This window comes from Silurus meridionalis, chromosome 11 (assembly GCF_014805685.1).
Source record: "Silurus meridionalis isolate SWU-2019-XX chromosome 11, ASM1480568v1, whole genome shotgun sequence".
NCBI lineage: Eukaryota > Metazoa > Chordata > Actinopteri > Siluriformes > Siluridae > Silurus > Silurus meridionalis.
The window spans coordinates 14240916-14261795 of NC_060894.1; the positions used below are offsets into that span (position 1 = coordinate 14240916).

Sequence of the window (20880 nt, forward strand, 5' to 3'; positions counted from 1 at the left end):
TGATGGTTGAAACGTTGTGTGGCACTTCCATCTTAAAGCTAGTTTTCAGGAGCCACTCATTATATTGTACATACATTGTGTGCTTATGATTTTATATCATGAATGTCACTGTAGGTGCACGTTTCCTGTTCCTGATTTGGATGCACCCATTCATACTACTAGAACTATCTTAAAGCTGTGTTCAAAACTCAAATATTCTCCACTTCAAAATATTTTTATTTATATTCACTTACCTTCCACTTGAAAGAAAATATCTTATATATATACACACACACACACACACACACACACACACACTTAGATTATTATTCAGTCAATCATGTTGCAGCAGCACAATGCATAAAATAATGCAGATACAGATCAGGAGCTTCGGTTGACCCTAGTCTTCGTTAACATTAAACATCAGAATGGTCTGGAAAACCATAAATATTTGAATAAAAGGGTTCTGTAGGCTTTTAACTGGTGAGCAGAAAAGCATCCCAGCTTCCACAGAACACTGAACCTTGAGGTGGATAGGCTACAACAGTAGATTACATCAGGTTCTGCTCCTGTCAGCTAAGATAAAAAAAAACAATCTGAGGCTATTATTGACAAAAACTGAAAATGCCTGGAAAACACCCAGGTGATTTATTCCTTTTAAAATATGTAAGTCTAGGTTGGGTACATTTGTGCCCATGAGTCACTCAGTTTTCTGTGGTTGTGGTTATATAAGTTACTACATGTAGCTTTCCGAATGCTTGAGCAAATCGAAACAATTTTTTCAACAGAAATGACGCTCTTTAACTTCAATTTTTATTATTTTATTTTTTTTGCACCACGCTGTGCAAACTCCAGAGATTGCATTGTGTAAAAATACCACAGCTACAATCTCTGAGAGCATTTTCTTGTTTCTGATGTTTTATGCAAACACTAACTGAAGTTCTTGTATGTAGTACTGAAGCTGTATAAATAACCAGGTGTACAGGTGTTCCTGTTAAAGCTTATTTTTGTGTTCATACATTGACACACTGGGGTTATATTTTACATTTCCAGCAGCACATAAACTAGCACATAAGCTAATAATAGGAAGAAATAAAATAAAAAATAACATGGGTTAACTGAACCCACTATAGGTTGCACAGTGGGAAGAGTTCACAGCTCCAGTGTCTGTCTGTATCCTGGCACTGGGTTGCTGTCTGCCAAGTTTGTTTACCTCTGGAAGTGTCCAGTTTGTCCCAAAAACATGGCAGTAAGTGGATGAGCTATTTTGAATTGACCCTGGCTGCATTCATACTTTCTGCCAAGTGTTTCCAGGATAGGATCTGGATACCCCATGGTAGATGCAAATTCCTTGTGGTTACAGTAATAAAAGGAGTGTGTGTGTGTGTGTGTGTGTGTGTGTGTGTGTTAGTATAGCCACATGGGGTGTGCAGCAAAGTTCTGATTTACTCCCACACCACCCTGGCAGAAGTATCTCACACCGTGACTGCTCTCAGGCTTCAGTGCGCGCTTTTCTCACACAGTGGGCGGGGCTTTGTTCACAGGTGAGTGACCGTCGGATCAAAGTGGGCGTGGTTTAGCGAATTGATAAAGTGCCTTCTTTATTTGCATGCAGGCGTTGCGTTGGTTTGCTGCTGTTCCGCTGCAATGCCTATCATTTAAACGGGTTTTCGGCTCTAAGACAACAGTGGATTGTTCCAGTTCAGGTAGATTTGATTTATCAGAATTAACCTTGGTGTATTGAGATATATTTCGTGTAGGTATGCATGTGTCTGTGTTTGGCCTGCTCCGTGTGCTTTAGTGTTCAGAATTATTTTTTTTTATTACTAACTCATTGGTCTTTAGCGTCCCAATTATATAACAAAAGAAATGAATGTCAGACTGGTCACTTTTAAAGCTTTAAACCTTTTGGTAGAACTTTAGTAGTATATACTTCACCTTGTACTATTTCTGCTCTTTACAGAAATGTAAATTATTATATATATATATATATATATATATATATATATATATATATATATATATTTGTATTTTTTCTGTACATTGTATTCAGCAACCGTTATTTCCTATTAATGGATATTACATAAGGTTTAGATTACTGGCTGTGGTACAGGAGGGAGAAACCCAGTGTAATAGTTTGGGATATTAAAACAAACCAAGAAACAAACAAAATACACTCCCTAGTAAAAGCAATTTTTCTAAATGTGTTATTTCTTACTTTTATATGAATGATATGACTGCTAATTTATTTTGTACGGTCAGTGATCAATCAGCAGAAACTTTTGATTTGTTTAGCCTATATTATGTATATATTATCTGGCTAGTCTGACCCACTGTATTTTAGTTCTTCTCTGTTCTGCCATAGTTTTCAAAAGGCATGATGGAAAAAAAATGTTTTTTGTGTCTTGTTCTGTTGAATTAGCTATTCTGGATCCTGCGAATCATCCACACCTTTGGAGCTGAAGTGGGTCTACTTTGGGTATCCATACCACAAATTTCCCATGGATGGCATTGCCATGTCCGTCGGACCATCTCCTATTCCTCCTCCTCCTCCTCCCCCTCCTCTTCCTCCTCCACCTCCTCTTCCTCCTCCACCTCCTGTAGCAGGAAGTGCACTAATCTCTCGCAGTGTTCACCGCCGCTCCAAGATGCGCAACTTCAACTGGGACACCATTCCAAGGCATAGCGTGGTCGGGAAGCGGAATGTCTGGACATCAAACAAGAAGCTGGAGGATCTTCCATTGGACACCGAATGCATAGAGGAGCTCTTCAGCCACACCGAATGCATGCAGATGGCACCCAGGCATGGCACAGTCAAGAAGAATGTGTGGGGCCTGCAGTCTACCACTCCTTTGTCAGAGGTTGTGAGTATTGTGTGTTTCAGTTTTCTCAGGCAGATGGAACATGTCAGCTGGAGATTGCTGCAGGCAAATAGCTGTATTGATGGTGTGGTGCTGTGTTACAGTACCTTATTAGTGTTTTCAGTATACACCTACAATCCACTTTATTAGGTGCACCTTTACCTTCATGCATTTATTTAGTCAATTTTGTAGCTGTAGCACAATGTATAAAATCATGCATCAAACATTTTTCAAAAACAGTTTTGAGTTTTTTAGAACTTGCTGCTCTCTTGGGACACAACAGTCTTTATATTTAACACAGAGTGGTGTCAGAACACAAAACAAAAAAAACACTGAGTGACTGATTTGTGAGTAATGCTTTTGTTGTTAAAAAGGGCTGAGGACAAGTCAATTTTGAGCTGCTGGGAAAAATATATAAACAAAAGAAAAACACTTCAATTTTGACATGGTGAGCAGAAAATTGTTTTAGCACAAACTTTAACGTTTGAGGTTGGTGGGCTACACCAGCAGAAGAGCACTTTCACACATGTCTACAAAGAACAAGAATCAAGGTGTCTCTGAAATGCCCACTGGAACAGGACAGTTTCAGAGGCAACCACCTTTTTTTTCTCCAGCCATCAACCTTCCAGTTTAGATGAGTCTGTGCCCATTGCTGCCTCGGATTCTTGTTCTCGGGTGATAGGAATTGACATTGATGCATTACACTGCTTTTATTTTTAGCTTATTGGCCTCAAGATTTGATGTGTACAGTGTTATGAGATGCTTTTTTGCTCACCACAGTTGTAAAGAGTTCCCAACATTCTATGTAAACTCCAGATACTGTGTGTGAAATTCCAAGGTGATCAGCAGTTAATGATGTACTCAAGCCGTCCAATCTGATGCCAGCAACTGTGTTGGAATCAAATCACAGAGATTACACATGTTTGAGGTGAACAAGTGAAGCTCCTAACCTGAATCATATATTTTAGCATTGCACACAAATATATTCGATGTACAGGTGACCCTAGTAAATTGAAGGTATATGAATTGTTGTATCCCAGATCGTGGTTGAGTCTAAAGAGCACACTACGTCTATCACTACAGTTTGTTTTATGGGCACTAGATCTTGATTTTCTCAGCATTTTTTTTTTTTTATTCAGATCACTAAAATATCTTGCGTTTGAAATGTCACATTAAACACTGTTAAATTTATAATTTCAGGGATCTGCTAGAGTGCTGATCAACATTCACACTAGGGCTGCCCAATACACTGTTTCTTAATTATCACATTGTTGCCCTTTGAAGTGTTAGTATCACAGAACCATGTGAAATACAAATAGAAGACACTGTTGTATTGAAAATAATCAATGGTTTGTAGTCACTGGATGCTACACATCCACACAAGTTAATTATTTTCTTATAAAAGCTCATCCTTATTCTTTCTGTATCACAACAGCATTTGCAAACGAAGATAATTTTTATATATTAATGATGCATAACTCAAATCAGTAAATCAAGTCATCATTTGAAGTAATGCAGTTATAAGCAGGCCCCAAAAACCGAACTAATTCAAAGCGCTGCTTTGCAGCTGGATGTTATATCAGAGTTGCTATCATATTAAATTGATCACCTTAACACATTCTGACCAATCAGAATTAAGAAGGCAGCTCTGCTGTGATATAATAATACAATTGGGTTAATGTGTGTTGATATTTTTTTCTGTTGGATGATTGAGCGCTCATAGCGTAAATGTGATAATCACATTGGTTTATATTATTGTGCTGGTTTTGCTGCATTATCAATTCTGTGAAAACAACTACTTTAGTGTTTCACAGATGCTGCTGATGTAATTATTGATGGGGTAAAGATTATTTAACATTTAGTCAGAGTTTATTTAGTCCTAGCTAATGGTGATCAGGACAGGGAACTTTGAGCTTTCTCCGTAATAAGATAAATAGCATTTCTTGGTCAAGCAGGAAAAAATGAGGGTCTGGTGGGGGAATAACTAAGTGATTAAAAACGAACTAGTTTCACAGATTTCCCTTAATATTAAACGCAGCAATAAGTGGAAGTAAATTATATGATGTTATTTAATACATTCAGAAAAAAGCTTCAGCAATCTGCTCCCAAAAGATCAGTAAAACACTACAGTATACAAAGTTATTGAAAAATAATCAAATCACGGTAATAGCCTTCCCTGTGGTCCATCAATCCTGGAAAAGAAAGGGGGGGAAAAGTGTGTACATATACAGTATCTCTCAAAAGTGAGTATACCCCTCACAATTCAGCAACCATTTTATTATATCTTCTCAAGGGACAATACTATAGAAACAAAACTTGGGTATATTCTCGAGTAGTCAATGTGCAGCTTGTACAGCAGTATAGATTTACTGTCCTCTAAAAAGAACATATCCATTATTTCCAAAATAACTGGAAACAAAAGTGAGGACACAAGTGATAACGTTTAATCATGCAAAGCCACAATTCCTATTCATCATGTTTGTTTTTGTCTGCTTGACAGGAGCATAGAAATTTGTTTATCTTGTATTAGAGCAGTAATCTTTGTCAAATTTGGTGCTTTGAGTACACTTCTCTCACACTGACCACTGGATTTTCAACAGGCCACCTCATGGCCAAGAACTCTCTGAGGATTTGAGAATTAGTATTGTTGCTCTCCACAAAGATGGCCTAGGCTGTAAGATCATCAGTAACACCCTGAAACTGAGTTACAGTACAGTGGCCAGGGTCATACAGAGGCAAGGGGTCTCACAAGGGTGAAGAAGTCCTCGTGTTGTGCGTCAGGTGCAGAAGCTGGGTTTAAAAAAAAAAAGACACCCGAGTGCTGCCAGCATTGCTTTATAGGTTGGAGAAGCAAGAAAGTAAGTCCACTTGTCAGTGCTCAGACCATAAGCTGCACACTGTAACAAGTCTGTTTGCATGGCTGTCATCCCAGAAGGAAAGCCCCTTCTGAAGACCCCAAACACACTGGCAAGATGACAACTGCCCTGCTGAGGAATGTGAAGGTGACTAAGTGGCCAAGTATGTTTCCATACCTGGACACTATTGAGCCCCTGTGGGGCATCCTCAAGTGACTGGGGGAGAAGCACCATGTGTCTAATATCCAGCATCTCTGTGATGTTATTGTGGAGAACTGAAAGAGGATCCCAGCAACAACCTGTGCATCAACAATTTCATGCCCTGGAGGATTAAGGTAGTGCTAGATAACAATTTTGCTCACATAAAAAATTGACATAATTGAAACAGATTTGACATGTTCACTTAGGATGCACTCACTTTTGTTGCCAGTTATTTAGACAATAATGGCTGTATGGTTTTTTTTTTTTTTTTTTTTTTTTTAAAAAGAGGACAATAAATCTATTATATTGTACTGTACACAGGCTGCACATTGAATACTCTAAAGTATATCCAATATTCATTTCTATAGTATTGTCCCTTGGGAACATATCATAAAAAAAGTTTGTGAGCGGTGCACTTACTTTTCTCAGATACTGTATGCGGCAAGCTATATTTCTTACAGTACATGTATTTAACGGATTACCAAGAAATTGAAAGGTTGAATAATTGTGTTTGCCAGTGTATAGGGAACAGTTCTGGCTGCAAGCAGAAGTAGTTTAGGATGATTAATATTGAGATGAATAGGAAGTGTGGAGGTGTGTGTTGCTACACAATGCAATGTATTTGCCTTGCTTTTGCTATGTTCCTACTTTATTGTATTAACCTTCTGATAGTGATCTAAAAATTTCCTATTTTTTGTTGATGATTTTTCGTTTGGTGCAAACTTTTATGAATATGTAAATGAGTTGTTAAAACATGCAGGTTTTTTTTTTTTCTTCATTCATTCTTACATATTTTTAACAACTTCTATTTGACAGGTCTCAATCCTTAACTCAAAGAAAAGTATGAATCTTGGGATTCTCCTGAAGCAGTTTAAACGGTGAGGTTTTTGACAGAGGTTGGTAATTTCTTGCTTAGCAATCATTTACAGGATGAGCAGAATTCATGTCATACACAGGCCCTCAAGCATTGGGGAATTGTAATTGAAATTGGGCAATACCCTCGAGTTGTTACCGCCCCAATTTTCTTTTTTTTTTTTACTGTAAATACAAGCACCTAATATTCTCGGAGAAAACCAAATTATATCACACTGCCACACCACATTGTCTGAAGCTGAAATATTAACTCTGCTGCGTGAGCATTATCATCAAACATTATTTATTAAAAGGTGGCATAAATAACTGTAAAAGCTATGACAAAATATTTTCTTATGCGAGTTAATGGATGTGAAACTATGTTGTCCATAGAAACTTGTCATGTAGATATTTGAAAAAAAAATTCAGTTTCTGTATGTTCCACAATTTCAGTTACCACAAAAATAAAAAAATAAATCAGTGAAATCATGTGTGGTTTGTAGTCATAGGATTTGAGGATTCTTGTCTAGTCAGTACTACAAGAGACTATATCCTTTTATAGAGATGTTATATTTGTTCTTTGGCTCCCTCCGCAGACCAATTCGGGACATTGTTGAGGACATCATGAAGGGAAACATGCGATTTGCTGCAGGCAGACTGAGAGCACTGAACAAGCTGCTGCCTGATGATGAGGAGGTACATTGTACGACTTGTAGAATTGTGAAAAGTATGAAAACGAGTAATGTTTACACAACACAAATAACGTGCATGTTACGATCTTTACAGTCTACTTAGCATACACCTAAGCTGAACAAAATGGAGAATCTTTTATTTTTATCCAGTTTATTCCAATTTTAGGGCATTTGTTTGCGAATTACTGCCCTTATTCCATTTGCATCTTGGGTAAAATGAACCTATGGAAAATGTCTACAAAATGTGTAACAACACAATTAATCATTTTGACATGCCACTTTCGACTGTGCAGTGGCATCTGGAAAACATAAAGGTGGAGGAATGTGTGTTTCCATTAACAACTGGTGATGCTCTGATGGACAGTCTGTCAGTAAACACTGTAAAAAGGATTTGAAACCTTTAGTAGTGAAATGCAGGTAATTTTATCCATCAAGGGAATTCTCATTGTATTTCACCTGGCTTTTTATTCTGCCACACGTGAACTTCACTTCATCACTCTGGATTCTGTATGACCCTGTATGACCGATAAATGCACAAGAAAGCACACATTTGGACTGTGTTTATTGTGGCAGGTGATTTTAACCACAGTAATCTATGCATCAAATGTGCATGTTAAAACATCTTGGGCTAGGTATACAGTAAGGGTATATACAAGACTGTGCCTCACCCCCACTTCGGCCAATCAGACAACAACATGTGTGTTTTTTACACTGCGTACAGACCTCTCTTCAAGTATGATTTTCAAAGAGCTGTTGGGAATACAAAGACTAGAGACTAGCGCTTCATACTACTACTTCATACTACTACTGACTAGTTCTGGAATTTCTAACCCAGACTGTTAGAACTGGAAACCACCTATCCAGGGCAATAATCCTAAACACAGGAGCTCCGCAGGGCTATAAGCGTGTAGAGCCCCACGCTCTACACCAGGGGTGCCCAATACATCGATTGCGATCTACCGGTCGATCGCAAAAGTAGTGTAGGTAGATATTTTGTATTTGGTATTTTTATTTATTTATGCACTTTTATAGTAGGTGGATAATTTTGACTTGGTCATTTTATAAGTAGCTCACATGCTGAAAAAATGTGTGCACCCGTGCTCTACACACTCTTCACTTATGATGGTGTCCCCTACCAGAACAATTTCAGCATGATCAAGTTTGCTGATGAGACAACAGTCATTGGACTGATTACAGAATTTGATGAGTCAGCATTCAGGAGGGAAGTGGCTGAACTAGTAAAGTGGTGCCAAGGACAACGATCTCTCTAAATGTCAGCAAAACAAAGGAGATGAATGTTAATCGGAGGAGCCAGAAGTAACACACCTTACGCCTAATTGATAGTTTCTATAGATGTGCTATTGAGAGCATGCTCACCAGCTCCGTAACAATCTGGTTTGGAAGCTGCACAGCAAATTGTAAGGCTATACAGCAGCTGGTGAGAGCTGCTCAAACCATCGAACAGCCTTAACAACACTAGAGAGCCACCACCAGGCCAGATTCATCAGAAGAGCAATTATCATAAAGACAAAAGTCACCGCATACAGTCAGGCAGACTCTACAGGAGTGTTAAAGATCGAACTTCAAGGCTGGAAAATGGTTTTTAACCCACAGTCCATGAGGCATGTAAAGAACACTCATCCATTGGCTTACCCCCAATCATTGTAGACCCCATCATTTCTACAAACACACACACCCACAATGCAAATGTCAAAATTGACTAGAGATGACCTTGCATATTTTTGCATAAACAAATTTAGCCCCTTACAGTGGGAAAACTAACATATACCCAATGGACCCAATCTACCTTGCCAGGACTTTGCACATGTCTTTGTATGAGGATTACACTGAACACTGCTCACTTCATACATGCACATATTTCACCTGTTTTTTTTAACATAAATAATAACTTTGCTAATTTAATTGTAATTTGATGGTTTCACTGTATTGTGTAACAGACTGTTTCCTGTACATATGACAAACTCTTGAATCCTGTAGTTTGTGTAATATCTCTGAACCTAAAAGGAAGTAATAAATAGAAAGTAATAAGTAAAAAGAAAATAATAAGAAATAGAAAGTAATAAGTAAAAAAAAAAGCCTCTGACATATAACGATCATTGCTTATTCTTAATAATATTTAAGATAAAGATGTGTTTATTCGTTTAAATCATTTTTAATATGCAGTTGTATTTGCTTGACATTTAAAACTGATGCTCTGGGTGTCTCACTGTCCCGTGGATTGCTAAGAAATGAACTGAATTTTACAGGTGAAGAAGCTGCTATCATTCAATGGTGATGAATCTCAGCTTGCGGAGGCAGACCGCTTCTTCCTTATGTTGGTTAAAGTTCCCGGGTGAGTTTAATGGCTCTGGGAAAGAAATAAAACCAGAATTATTACTGTTTAAAAGTTTACACAGCAGCCACCCAGAGGTTTGAATTGTTGATGTATTCTGTGCTCACAGATATGAAGAAAGATTAAAAAGCCTGCTTCTCAGAGAGGAGTTATTGCCCTTTATAGAGGAAATGAAAAAATCTATTTCCATCATGACTGCAGCAGCTAATGGTATTGCGATTTGTTTGTTTATTCATTTACATATTATTTATACATTTTTCTTCATGTTTAGTTCTCCAAATTATTAAACTTTTTTGCCACAAAAATATATTTAATTTTTACTGGATAATTTCTTATCAGCTAAATGATTTACAAAACTTCCTTACTCTCACAGAGCTGCTGGAGTGTGATGATCTACATTCTATAATCAGACTGGTGCTTAAAGCTGGAAACTACATGAATGCTGTAAGTTTTTTTTTTTTTTTTTTTTGTTGTTGTTGTTTTTTTTTTTTTCGTATATTTGTAATTTCACTAGTTTATGTGGATCAACTTTATTTTTAAAATAATTGGTGTATTCTGAGATGACATTCTGCACACATTCTGTAAGTAAGCTAAGTGAGTGTAGCTCACTTAGCTTACTTACACACAGGTAACTCCTCTGAACCACCAGCTGTTAAAAGCTTTTTGGTTTTCTGCTTTGTGATACATTCCTGAAAAACTGGCAGGGGTTCTGAGTGAAAAGCCCAGGTCAACAACTGCATACACCTCCTAACTAATCTAATCACATCTCTAAGTTATCAGGACATCATAAAAAATCCTCTGGTTCTTATTAGGTCTTAAAATTAGGCAAATACAAGCTCAGATGAACACCACCACCATGCTATTATTTAATAAAAAATAAAAAATAAAAGTATACCGTTAGGAATTAAGAGGCCACGTAGCAGCCAGGTGCTACTAAATAAATGCCCTTGATTATCATTCGCAAGTGTAACCACCTATTTAAAAGCCCACGTTTTAGCAGTTTTCTGGCCTGGAGCATTCAAGTGTGTGTTTACACCATGCCGAGGAGGGAAGAAGGACAGCAACAATTGCTTCTCAAAGAACAATGCTGACATCAATCTGGGAAGGGTTATAATTTCCTAACAATTTAAAGCTCCTCATTCTACAATGAGGAAGATTATGCACAAGTGGAAAACATTCAAGACAGTTTCCAATCTTTCTATGAGTGGGTGTCCTAGCAAATTCTCTTGAAAGCCAGACCATGCAATGCTCAGAGTTTTGCATCGAATTCTCAACAGGGCTCATACAGGGAAGACCAAAATGGACATTTTTGGCCATAATGCACAGCACCACATTTGGTGAAAACCAAACAGCATATCAGCAAAAACACCTCATTCCAACTGTCAACACTGTGGTAAAGGGGTGATGATTTAGGCTTGTTTTGCAGCAACAGGACCTGGGCAACTTGCAGTCATTGAGGCTACATTAAACTCCTCTGTAGACAAAAGTATTTGAGTCAAATGTTAGGCCATCCGTTGAACAGCTAAAGTTTGCCTGAAATTGAGTCATGCAACAGGACAATGATCTTAAGAACACAGCATCTCTATAACAGACTGGCTGAAGAAGAACAGAATCAAGGTGTTGATGTGGCCCAGTCAGTCCAGTCCTCAACCCAACTGAAATGCTGTGGCAGGATCTTAAGAAAGCTGTGCATAAACAAATGCCCACAAACTTCAGTGAACTGAAACATTAAAGAAGAGTGGGCCAGAATTCCACCACAATGATTAGACTGATAGTCATACAGAATACGATTATATTATATGATAAGTTATCACTGCTGAAGGTGGCTCTGCAAGATACCGAATCATAAGGCGCACTTAGTTTTTCACAAATGGCATCTCCATCTTTGCTTCATTTTTGTAAAATAAATAATGACTGTGTCAAACTGGTTATAAATTCTGGATGATAGTAAAGGTGTTGCAATAAAATGTCAGTTAATATGCCACTATGTTTTTGTGTGGACTTGTTCAGGGTGGCTACGCTGGTCGAGCAATAGGTTTCAGAATGACTTCTCTCCTGAGGCTTGTGGACACCAAAGCTAACAAACCTGGCATGAATCTTATGCACTACGTGGCTATGGTAATATAATTTTTATATGTATGTGTATATATATATATATAAATAAACTTCAGCTAGTTTTTTGTTTACCTTTTTATCTTGGAAAATCTCTTCACCGCAGCAAGCTCAGCAGATTGATGGTGCTTTATTAAGGTTTACAGAACAGCTTCAACACATCGGTGAAGCATCAAGGTGACTGTAATAGGCATTACAATTTATATACTCAAAAATAAGCTGGGATGCTGAACACTTTACATGTTTTATGTTTTGTTTCTCAGAATTCAGAAACAAGAAGTAGAAAAAGACATTAATAGAGAATTGGCAAAAACTAAAGAAGCAAAAGCCTATGCCAGCAAACAGCCTGATCTGCAACATCAAATGGATGAGTTTCTTCAAGTGAGTCTGCAACATATTTACTTTAGGAGACTGATGTAAAATCTGAGATCATTGTGGTGATTGGCTTTATCTTGTCTTTTGTGTAGATGGCGATATGTCAGCTTGCAGACATGGAAGCCTCTTTAAGGGAGCTGGATTCAATCAGTCACTCAGTGGCTGAGTTTTTCTGTGAAGACCCTGCTTCCTTTAAGCTGGAGGAATGCTGCTCAATTTTCCACTCTTTCTGTAAGAAGTTTGACAGAGCTGTATTGGTAAGTCTTGTACTTAGTTTACAACTCTGTTGATATAAACTCAATGGTCAGGATCAGTTTTATTAATGGGAAAGAAATGTTATTGGAAATTGGGATACCCTTGGTTGGGGCACCTTGGACCAGTACTGAGGCTTTGTTATTTTAGTTTGTCTTTTTTTTTTCTTCAGAATTTAGACTAGTGGTCCTCATTAATTGTTTCCATTCATAAAACTAGCTAATAACTTTGTTCTTAACCAGTTCTTTATAACTTGCAACATTAGTCAACCTATAGCACATCACCTACCCACCATCTGTCAGCCAACCACACACAGGATTTTACTTATCAGGAACGATTCACTTGCATGGATGAAGTATATCTTTTTTTTTTTGTTTGTTTGTTTTTGTTATTATTATTATTTTTTTTTTTAGATACGCAAATACAAAAACATTTGGGACACAGTAAAATGTAAAGAAAAACAGAATGTAGTGATTGGGAAATCTTATGAACCCATATTTTATTCACAATAGAATATAGTGTTATTTACATTAAATAGTTCAAATTAAAAATAAAAGATAATTGCATTCAACACCATGCATTAGAATATTAATAACTTCAAATGACTCAATAAACTTGTTTGAACAGGAAAATGCAGAACGAGAGGCAGTGGAGAGGCACCGAAGGCAGCAGAGGGAGAAAGAGACACTTAGCCGACTACCCAAGCGTCGTACAATCGCCGCCTGCTCTAGGCAAAGCTCAGAACATGAGGCCCTGGAGTCCATTCTTACCAGTTTCCTCAGCACTCGTCCTACCCGCAGAAGACAGCCCTCATCCAACAGAGAAACAGAAACGCTGGAGAAAAACAATCTACCTACTAAAAACAACCTACTGGCAGAAAAGTCTCCCATAGCTTTAGATAACTCTGTTAATATGGACAAAAAGGATATCAATATTTCACTTCAAGAGCGGACTCTGAGCGTCCAGAAAACCCTGGAAACTCCTGCCAAGACAGAACAAAATGTAATTTTGCTCAATGAGGAGCAGGCCAAGAGCTGTCCGATGGCCCAGGAGAGTCCTGAAAAGGTACCGATTGATGCCTGTCATGAAGAAAAGCAAGAAGAGGAATGCTTAAACACGGAAAAAATCTGTTGCGATGGGAATGTACAGTGTACACCATCAGCCCCAAAAAGAGCACCATGCATAGAAGACAAATCAACTCCAAAAAGCTGCAAAGCAACCCGGCGCAGGAGCATACTTGTCAAACAACATGGTGGAGTGAATGATGAGCAAGGGAGGAAGGAAGAGACTGATCAAGCGAAGGAGGATTCCCAGAAGGAGCCATGCCGGGTTAGGTGCTCCGTTTCAGATGCTGCACAGCGGTTAAATCTTCAGAATGTCTCCTCACCTCATCACAGAGGAAAACAAGAGGTGGATTTGGCCCATAAGAATGGCTTTGGATCGCCTTGGACTGTTCTCAGTCCAAATGTCTCACCCTCATGCATGCGGCGCCGCAGACATTCCTTTGGTTCAATTAAAGATGAAGACTCAGAGGATGGAGTGTGGGCACTGCCTGACACACCCTCCAAGGGCCCTTTACTGGCACACATGTGCAGGTCATATGAGCACAGCTTGTCTACCTCTGTGATTAGCCATGTGGGCATTAGAGATTCTCCATTAAAAGGCACATCAACACCAGGAACTCTTTTAAGGTCTGCATCAGTGGGTGAAAACCCTGAATCCATATCTAGCTTTCGTTTCAGTGCTTTCTTTCCAAGACGCCATGTACGAGAAACCAAAAGACACGAACCGTCAACACTGATGTCCTTCTTTCAGCGATTTGGGGAGAAAGGAAGGCCTGCTTCTATAGGAGACTCATACAGAGTGGATTCTTGAATTTTTTTTGCTGTTCCATCCCACCCACCCCCCACACACACACCCACACACCCACACACCTTTTTTTATTATTATTATTATTATTATTATTATTATTATTATAATTATACTTTTTTTTTTTTTTTTTCTTTTTTTTTTTTTTAGCTTAAGCTTTGTGTACTCATCTGCATTTCACAATGAACTTTATAACCCAAGACAAATATGGACTTGTTTTGGAGTGTGCTCATTGTGACCTTAAATGGATCCTAACCACAAAAGTGATAATTTATTTGTATTTAATTGATTTTAACCTATTCCTGATGTTTTTAGCTCTGAGGATTTAATGCACTTTAAAGTTTTTGCTTTTATTTCCTGTTTATTGTGTACATTTTTATAAAAATAAAGTGTGGAATTCCACCTTAATATTTGAAAGTATATTTTTCACACATCTGTCTTACCTGCATATTTTACTTTTTTGGAATGTCATGTATGGTATCAAAAAGTGTCCAAATCACTTAAAAAAAATTTTTTTTGCCACATGCTGACATTTATTTTTATTTAGGAACATGGACTTTGTCCTCCTAAATACATTAGTGATCATTTACCCAAGTCTTAGTACTGCTTAATAGTTGTGTGTGATTTATTTGTCTTTTCTCTTTACTTGGTCTAATTAGTATTTTGATTTGAATAGTGTCCTGTTGTGTGGTCCTTGCTGTGACTTGTTAATACAGTTGTGTGAATTAAAAATGTGCCCTCTTTGAATTCTATAGTTTTATGTATCAGAACATATCATATGGTGCTTAGCAGAACTTAGAATTAGGTAAATACAACCTTGGATGAACAGCAACACATGACATATTAAAGTAAGTGTGTGTGTGTGTGTGTGTGTGTGTGTGTGTGTGTGTGTGTTTTCATTTTTCCCCCCTCGAGGGGATTTTTTTATTTATTTATTTTTATTATTTTTTACGAAAGTCCAATTGAGGGGAGGGGGGGATTAAAAATTCACCTATAGCAGCAATAACTAACATGTTCTGTAGTGTCTCACATTATTGTGGAGGAATTTTGGCTTACTTATCTTTACAGTTCTGCTGTAGTTCATTGAGGTTTGCAGACAATTGTTTATGCACCGTTCTCTTAAGGTCCTGCCATAGCATTTCTGTACTATGGGCCATTGCAACACATCGATTCTGTTCTTTTTCAGCTATTCTGTTGTAAATTTGCTGTTGTAATTGGAACAATTATCCACTTGCATGACCCAGTTTTGTCCAAGTTTTAGCTGTCTCACAAATGGCCTTACATTTGACTATAGAATATTTTGGCCAGGTCCTATGGCAGCAAAACAAGCATAATCTATCATCCCGTCACCATAATGCTTGACAGTTATGAGGTGTTTGTGATGATGTTTGTTTTTTACAAAAACATTCTGTGGATAATGGCCAAACAGCTCGCTTTGGTCTCTTGTCTTTAAAGAACATTGTTCCAGTTATCTTTTGCTAACTTAGGCCTAGAGTGTCTGCGGTCTAACATTTGTGGGGGTTTTTTGCAATTTCTCTGAGCATTGCACAGTCTGACCTTGGGGTAAATTTGCTGGGACGTATACTCCAGGGAAGTTTGGCAACAATTTTTTAAACATTTTCCACTTGCGAATAATCCTTCTCACTAAAGAATAGTGATGTTTAAATTGTTTGGATATGGCCTTCCCAGATAGATGGCCAGCAAAAATTGCATCTTTAAGATCATTACTGATATCTTCATATTTTTGGCATTGTGAATGCTCCAGACCAGCAAACACTTGGGCCTTTTAAAGAGGTGGTCACATACATACATACATACATACATACATACATATATATATATATATATATATATATATATATATATATATATATAATGACCTGGTGTAAATTCATATGTCTAAAATGCTGTGGTGGAACCTTAAGAGAGCTGCGCAAAAACAAATGCCTGTAAACTTTAATGAACTGAAATGACGTTTAAAAGAAAAGTGAGCCATAATTTCTCAAAAATTATAAGACTGATAGTCATACAGAACATAATTACAACAGGTTATTGCTGCTGAACATGGTTCTAAATGCTATTGAATCATATTCTTTACATATTAATATATGGTTTCTCCATTTTAGCTTGATTGAAAAAAAAAAAAAAAAAAAAATATATATATATATATATATATATATATATATATATATATATATATATATATATATAATGATGACATAATGTCGTGGTGGTGTTCCTATGTGCATATGTGCATGCATTTAGCTAATTCTAGGACTTGCTAAGGAGCACATTCGTTTTTTTTGTGTTCTGATCTGTCAAACCATAGAATTCTAACATTTTTTACACAGCTGTAAGGTTGCTGTTGTGAGGTTGAAAAATGGTGCTTTTGTCTCGTCGCCTTGGTGACAAAGATGTTTACAGCGTGATCTCATTCGGCTGGAGGTACAGTGAAATAATACCCGTTTAGAAAGAAGTGGCCACACAGAGACTCTTTTTTTTCTTTAGAGTTCAGTGCCTATACTAGCCACAGACTAGTGCAGTTTTAAAGATGGACTCCATGATTATTTTTTATATAGAATCCTTCTCTATTAACACAGAGTACTTTTATGTAAAAATGCTTATCTTAATTTTATGACAATTGTCTTGAAAAGCCATGGTCATGACTGTGTTATCTACGCAGTGGAATGACTGTGATATTTTCCAGCTTTTGTTGTGACCTTTTGAAACTCCTGTGTGTCTCTGTTTTTCTGCGTGCACTTGCGTCAGGGGGTGGAGGCAGACATGAGAAACTTGAGCTACATCAGAGAGGAACGAACTTGAGACGGGAATCGCTTTGAAAAGGTGACTCGGAGGACTCTTAAGGAAGATCTACTAGAGTCTGTTAATTGAATGTTTCATTGCTTTGCCTGCTGTAAATAAAGGTGAGTAAAATACATGTTTTTTAGTACATCCTGACATTTCTGCCATAATTGTTATGAAGTGTTGTAAAGGATGATCGACTACAGAAGTGGGTGTAATTCAGAACTGTAATGCATGCATATCACATATTGTATAGAAATAAAAAAGTATTTTTTTTGTAGAAATATTACATAACTTTTTTTATGATATCGACTTATTTGACATTTATTCTGCCTAAAATGGTGATTGGCTTCTTGGGCTTTTTTTGAAACTCAAATTCCAAGCAAATGCAGTCCCTCCCTTCAGTTCCACTCAAAACACATTCACGTACACTGTGGAGACTACAGCACCTGACTACTTGTCATAAGAAAGGAGCGTTTTGAGTCACTGGACCATAACTGACCTACTTGGAAAGCAGAGATGTGTCACTGTACTGACTCTTTGTGTTAGTGCTGCACGTTATTTGTTTCTTCTGGACTTGGGGTCGATGTACTGCTCGAGAACTGCTAAAATGTGAGGAGAAATAAATAAAATATACAAATATTTTAAGAAGTAAACAGGTTCAAGATTTAGCAAAAAAAGAACAAAAATAATTTGAACATGTATGGAAGATGGCAACTAATAATAGACTAACTAGAAAAGAGAAATTGGTGTACAGTAGGGACAAAAAAAGCACTATACAAATAAAGCTGATGTGAATTTAAACCAGGTAGGGCATCTGTACAGTTATGTGCAAAAAAAAAAAAAAATAGAAATGTGATAACTATAGAGGCACACTATATGGACAATAGTTGATGGACTCCTGACTATAAGATTTGTGCTTTCTGGACATCCCATTTCAAATTTAGGCAAGTGGGGGAAGGTCACTGTTCCAATTCATCACAAAGGTGTTCAGAGGGGTTGAGGTTCAGGCCATTTAAGATTTTCCACTCCAACCCATGTAAATCATGTCTTTTTGGATCTGGCTTTGTGCACAGGAGAACTATCATGCTGAAACAGGTTGGTTCTCCTTGGCTCCACAAGTATACTCCAAAATCTATTGGAACACCTTTGAAGAAGAGTGGAGTTTATTATAACAGTAAATGAGGAATGGGCTGTTTAGGGTCAGGTGTCTACAAACTATTGTTATTATAGTATTTATAAATTTTTTGTTTTTGAAAAATGCTTTTGAATATAATCGAGTGAAAATATGTTCGAGGTATAAAACTAACATTTTGGGCCCAAACCAGATGTACTAAGTGCAACCATTCATGTATTTGGGTTTTTTTGTCTCTTATTTGTTTGTTTGCCAGAATTCAGTCACAGCAATGTTAGATGTGTGTATGCAGGTCAGCATGCAAATATTTCTCCTTTTTTTTTTTTTTTTTAATAATAAATCAATTTGTTTTTACTTTGCAGTGATGCACATTTCAACAATAAAAACTATTTTCAGCAAATGTTATCATGATATAAATTATTGTAGTGCAATACTTTTTGGGAAAATGTAATGCATCAATACAGCTTGTCATAATGTAATTGTTCATTATGTCTAATCCTATCTATTCTACATAGGTCACTGCAGAAGCTACCAAAGTTCACTTTAAAGATCTGAATATTGACTGAGAAAACAAAATGGTTTGGTAAGTTTGCATTTAAAAAATGAACTTGGTGAAATTAACATTTAAAATGCTGTCTGGGGGGCTAATATAGAGTATTAGTATTTTCTCTTCATTGCTCCAGGCTCCAGTGTTTGATCCTCAGCTCTGTACTGTCTGTGCTGAGTGTTCACTATGTCCTCTAGCTCTTTCAATTTTTCTCCCACTATCCAAATCTACTGAGAATGCTTAAATGCTGTGTACTTGCATTGCATTCAGATTGTTTTCCTGTGCATTCTGGGAAAGACCTCAGATCATCCACAAGGACCCTGATTAGAATTAAACGATTAAATATGAATGAGGGATTAACAATCTGTTTATCTATGCATTTCTCAAGATGTGGGCTAATGGACCTACTGAATTTTGAATGATCATTTAGCTAAAGAAACACAATGTTTGAAGTATTAATAGAGCTACAAAGTAATTAGGTAGTGATGTAATTTTTTATAAGTAGCTTCACTGCATGATTCTTCACCAAAGCCAGACTTAACCTGTAGAGATAAATCTGAAATGAATATGGAAGCAATTGAGAATGTAAGAGCAATTTCAAGTTGTACTGGATAAAAGATATAATTTTCTGTTTGTTAGCAAGTGCAAAGTTTACATCTTGACTCTGTGGAAAAAATATATTTGTTACAATGCAACTGGAATAGTTTACTGCTGAACTTAATTAGTTGAATTTAGTTGAGAACTTTGGCCTTAATTTTGATCTTGAGCTAAATAAAAAATATATTTTCAATAAGCTTTGATCATTTTAATTAATTATATTATACCCTATTTTTCTTAAAAGAAAACAGTCCTGGACAAACTTTATACATTCTTATTTTTGTATAAAATAAAATTAATCTATTAATGATTATTATTCACTGGCAAAATAACACGGACTATATAAATAAAAGTATTGGTTTTCCCCAAAATGTTACCTACCAAGTTGTGGGCACACAATTGTATTGGTTGGAGTGAAAGATCATGAGTAGCTGCTATAGAGCTCCAACCTCAACCCTACTGAAAAACCTTGTGTCTTCACCCCAGGCCTCCTCACCCTACATCAGTACAAATCAAGGCATTTTACACATATACAGTACAGTTAGGGATCTGTGACCTGTAGCTCAAAGATCATACAATATATTGTGTGACTGTGCAATTGTATAAAATAATTATATTAAAATTCTAATAATATTTTTTTTATACTTAATCAATAATTGTATTTCATTATCACACAATTTTATTTTGTTATTTACATGTTTGAATTTGAACAGCCTCTGTTGTGCAGCACAGTTTGCTAAAAAAGAAAAAAAAACGCAGATTTATTATATTTTTATTTGATTAACAATGTAATTTTAATGTAATGTAAGACTTATTTGGATATCCAATGTTTCTGAACATAAATTTATATTAAATCATAAATCCAGAAATATACAAACAAATCTGTGCTATAATGGCATATCACAACAATTTGTAATGCATCACTTCACTCCAAAATAAAATTTATGAAAATATTTTTGCTATAATTAAAAGGGGATCGTTGGAAAATGTTCTGTCCCGGCCGCATAAAGATTAAGAACCCCTGCAGACTGAACCCGTCCAGACTGACTGAGGTCTCACTGTCAAAAAGTCCAAGATCCAGATAGAGATGGGATTGTTCAGACTCAACATGCTCAACTTCCCAATCAGATGCTGAGGAATGACGGTGGTGTTGAATGCTGAGCTGAAGCCTATGAACAGCATTTCAGCATACACTTGTTTGATCTAAATAATTTAAATGTGATAAATGCAAAAAAAAAAACAAAAAAAATGAAGTGTGGTGGAGATGGCAACAATTGTGGAGCAGTTAGGACGATATGTAAACTGCAGCCAGTTCAGTGAGAGGGGCAGTAAGGTCTTTATGTGCTTTATGACTATCCACTTGATACTCTTCATGATTACTCTAGGTGCAATGGGATG

General features: G+C 36.8%; 2 protein-coding genes across 3 annotated transcripts in view; both read left to right on the forward strand.

Annotated features, from left to right (window-relative positions):
- The first annotated feature begins 1610 nt into the window (after positions 1–1610).
- Positions 1611–14461, forward strand: fhdc3 (FH2 domain containing 3). Of its 2 annotated transcripts, none has more exons than XM_046860548.1 (12): positions 1611–1685; positions 2402–2843; positions 6713–6774; positions 7345–7444; positions 9708–9793; positions 9903–10003; positions 10167–10237; positions 11804–11911; positions 12012–12082; positions 12169–12286; positions 12373–12537; positions 13160–14461. In XM_046860548.1, exons 2-12 carry the CDS (start codon positions 2481–2483, stop codon positions 14405–14407), a joined length of 2493 nt encoding a protein of 830 aa, XP_046716504.1. In that variant the 5' UTR covers positions 1611–1685; positions 2402–2480; the 3' UTR covers positions 14408–14461. The 2 variants fall into 2 exon arrangements, with proteins under 2 accessions (XP_046716504.1, XP_046716505.1); XM_046860549.1 differs by having other exon boundaries at positions 2402–2840.
- Positions 14462–17191: 2730 nt separating this feature from the next.
- The window catches only part of trim3b (tripartite motif containing 3b), a 43658-nt gene continuing 39969 nt past the window's right edge, over positions 17192–20880 (forward strand). The window contains exons 1-2 of the mRNA XM_046860461.1: positions 17192–17325; positions 18854–18921. The gene's annotated coding sequence lies outside the window, so the exon portion shown is untranslated. The remainder of the gene's footprint in view (positions 17326–18853; positions 18922–20880) is intronic.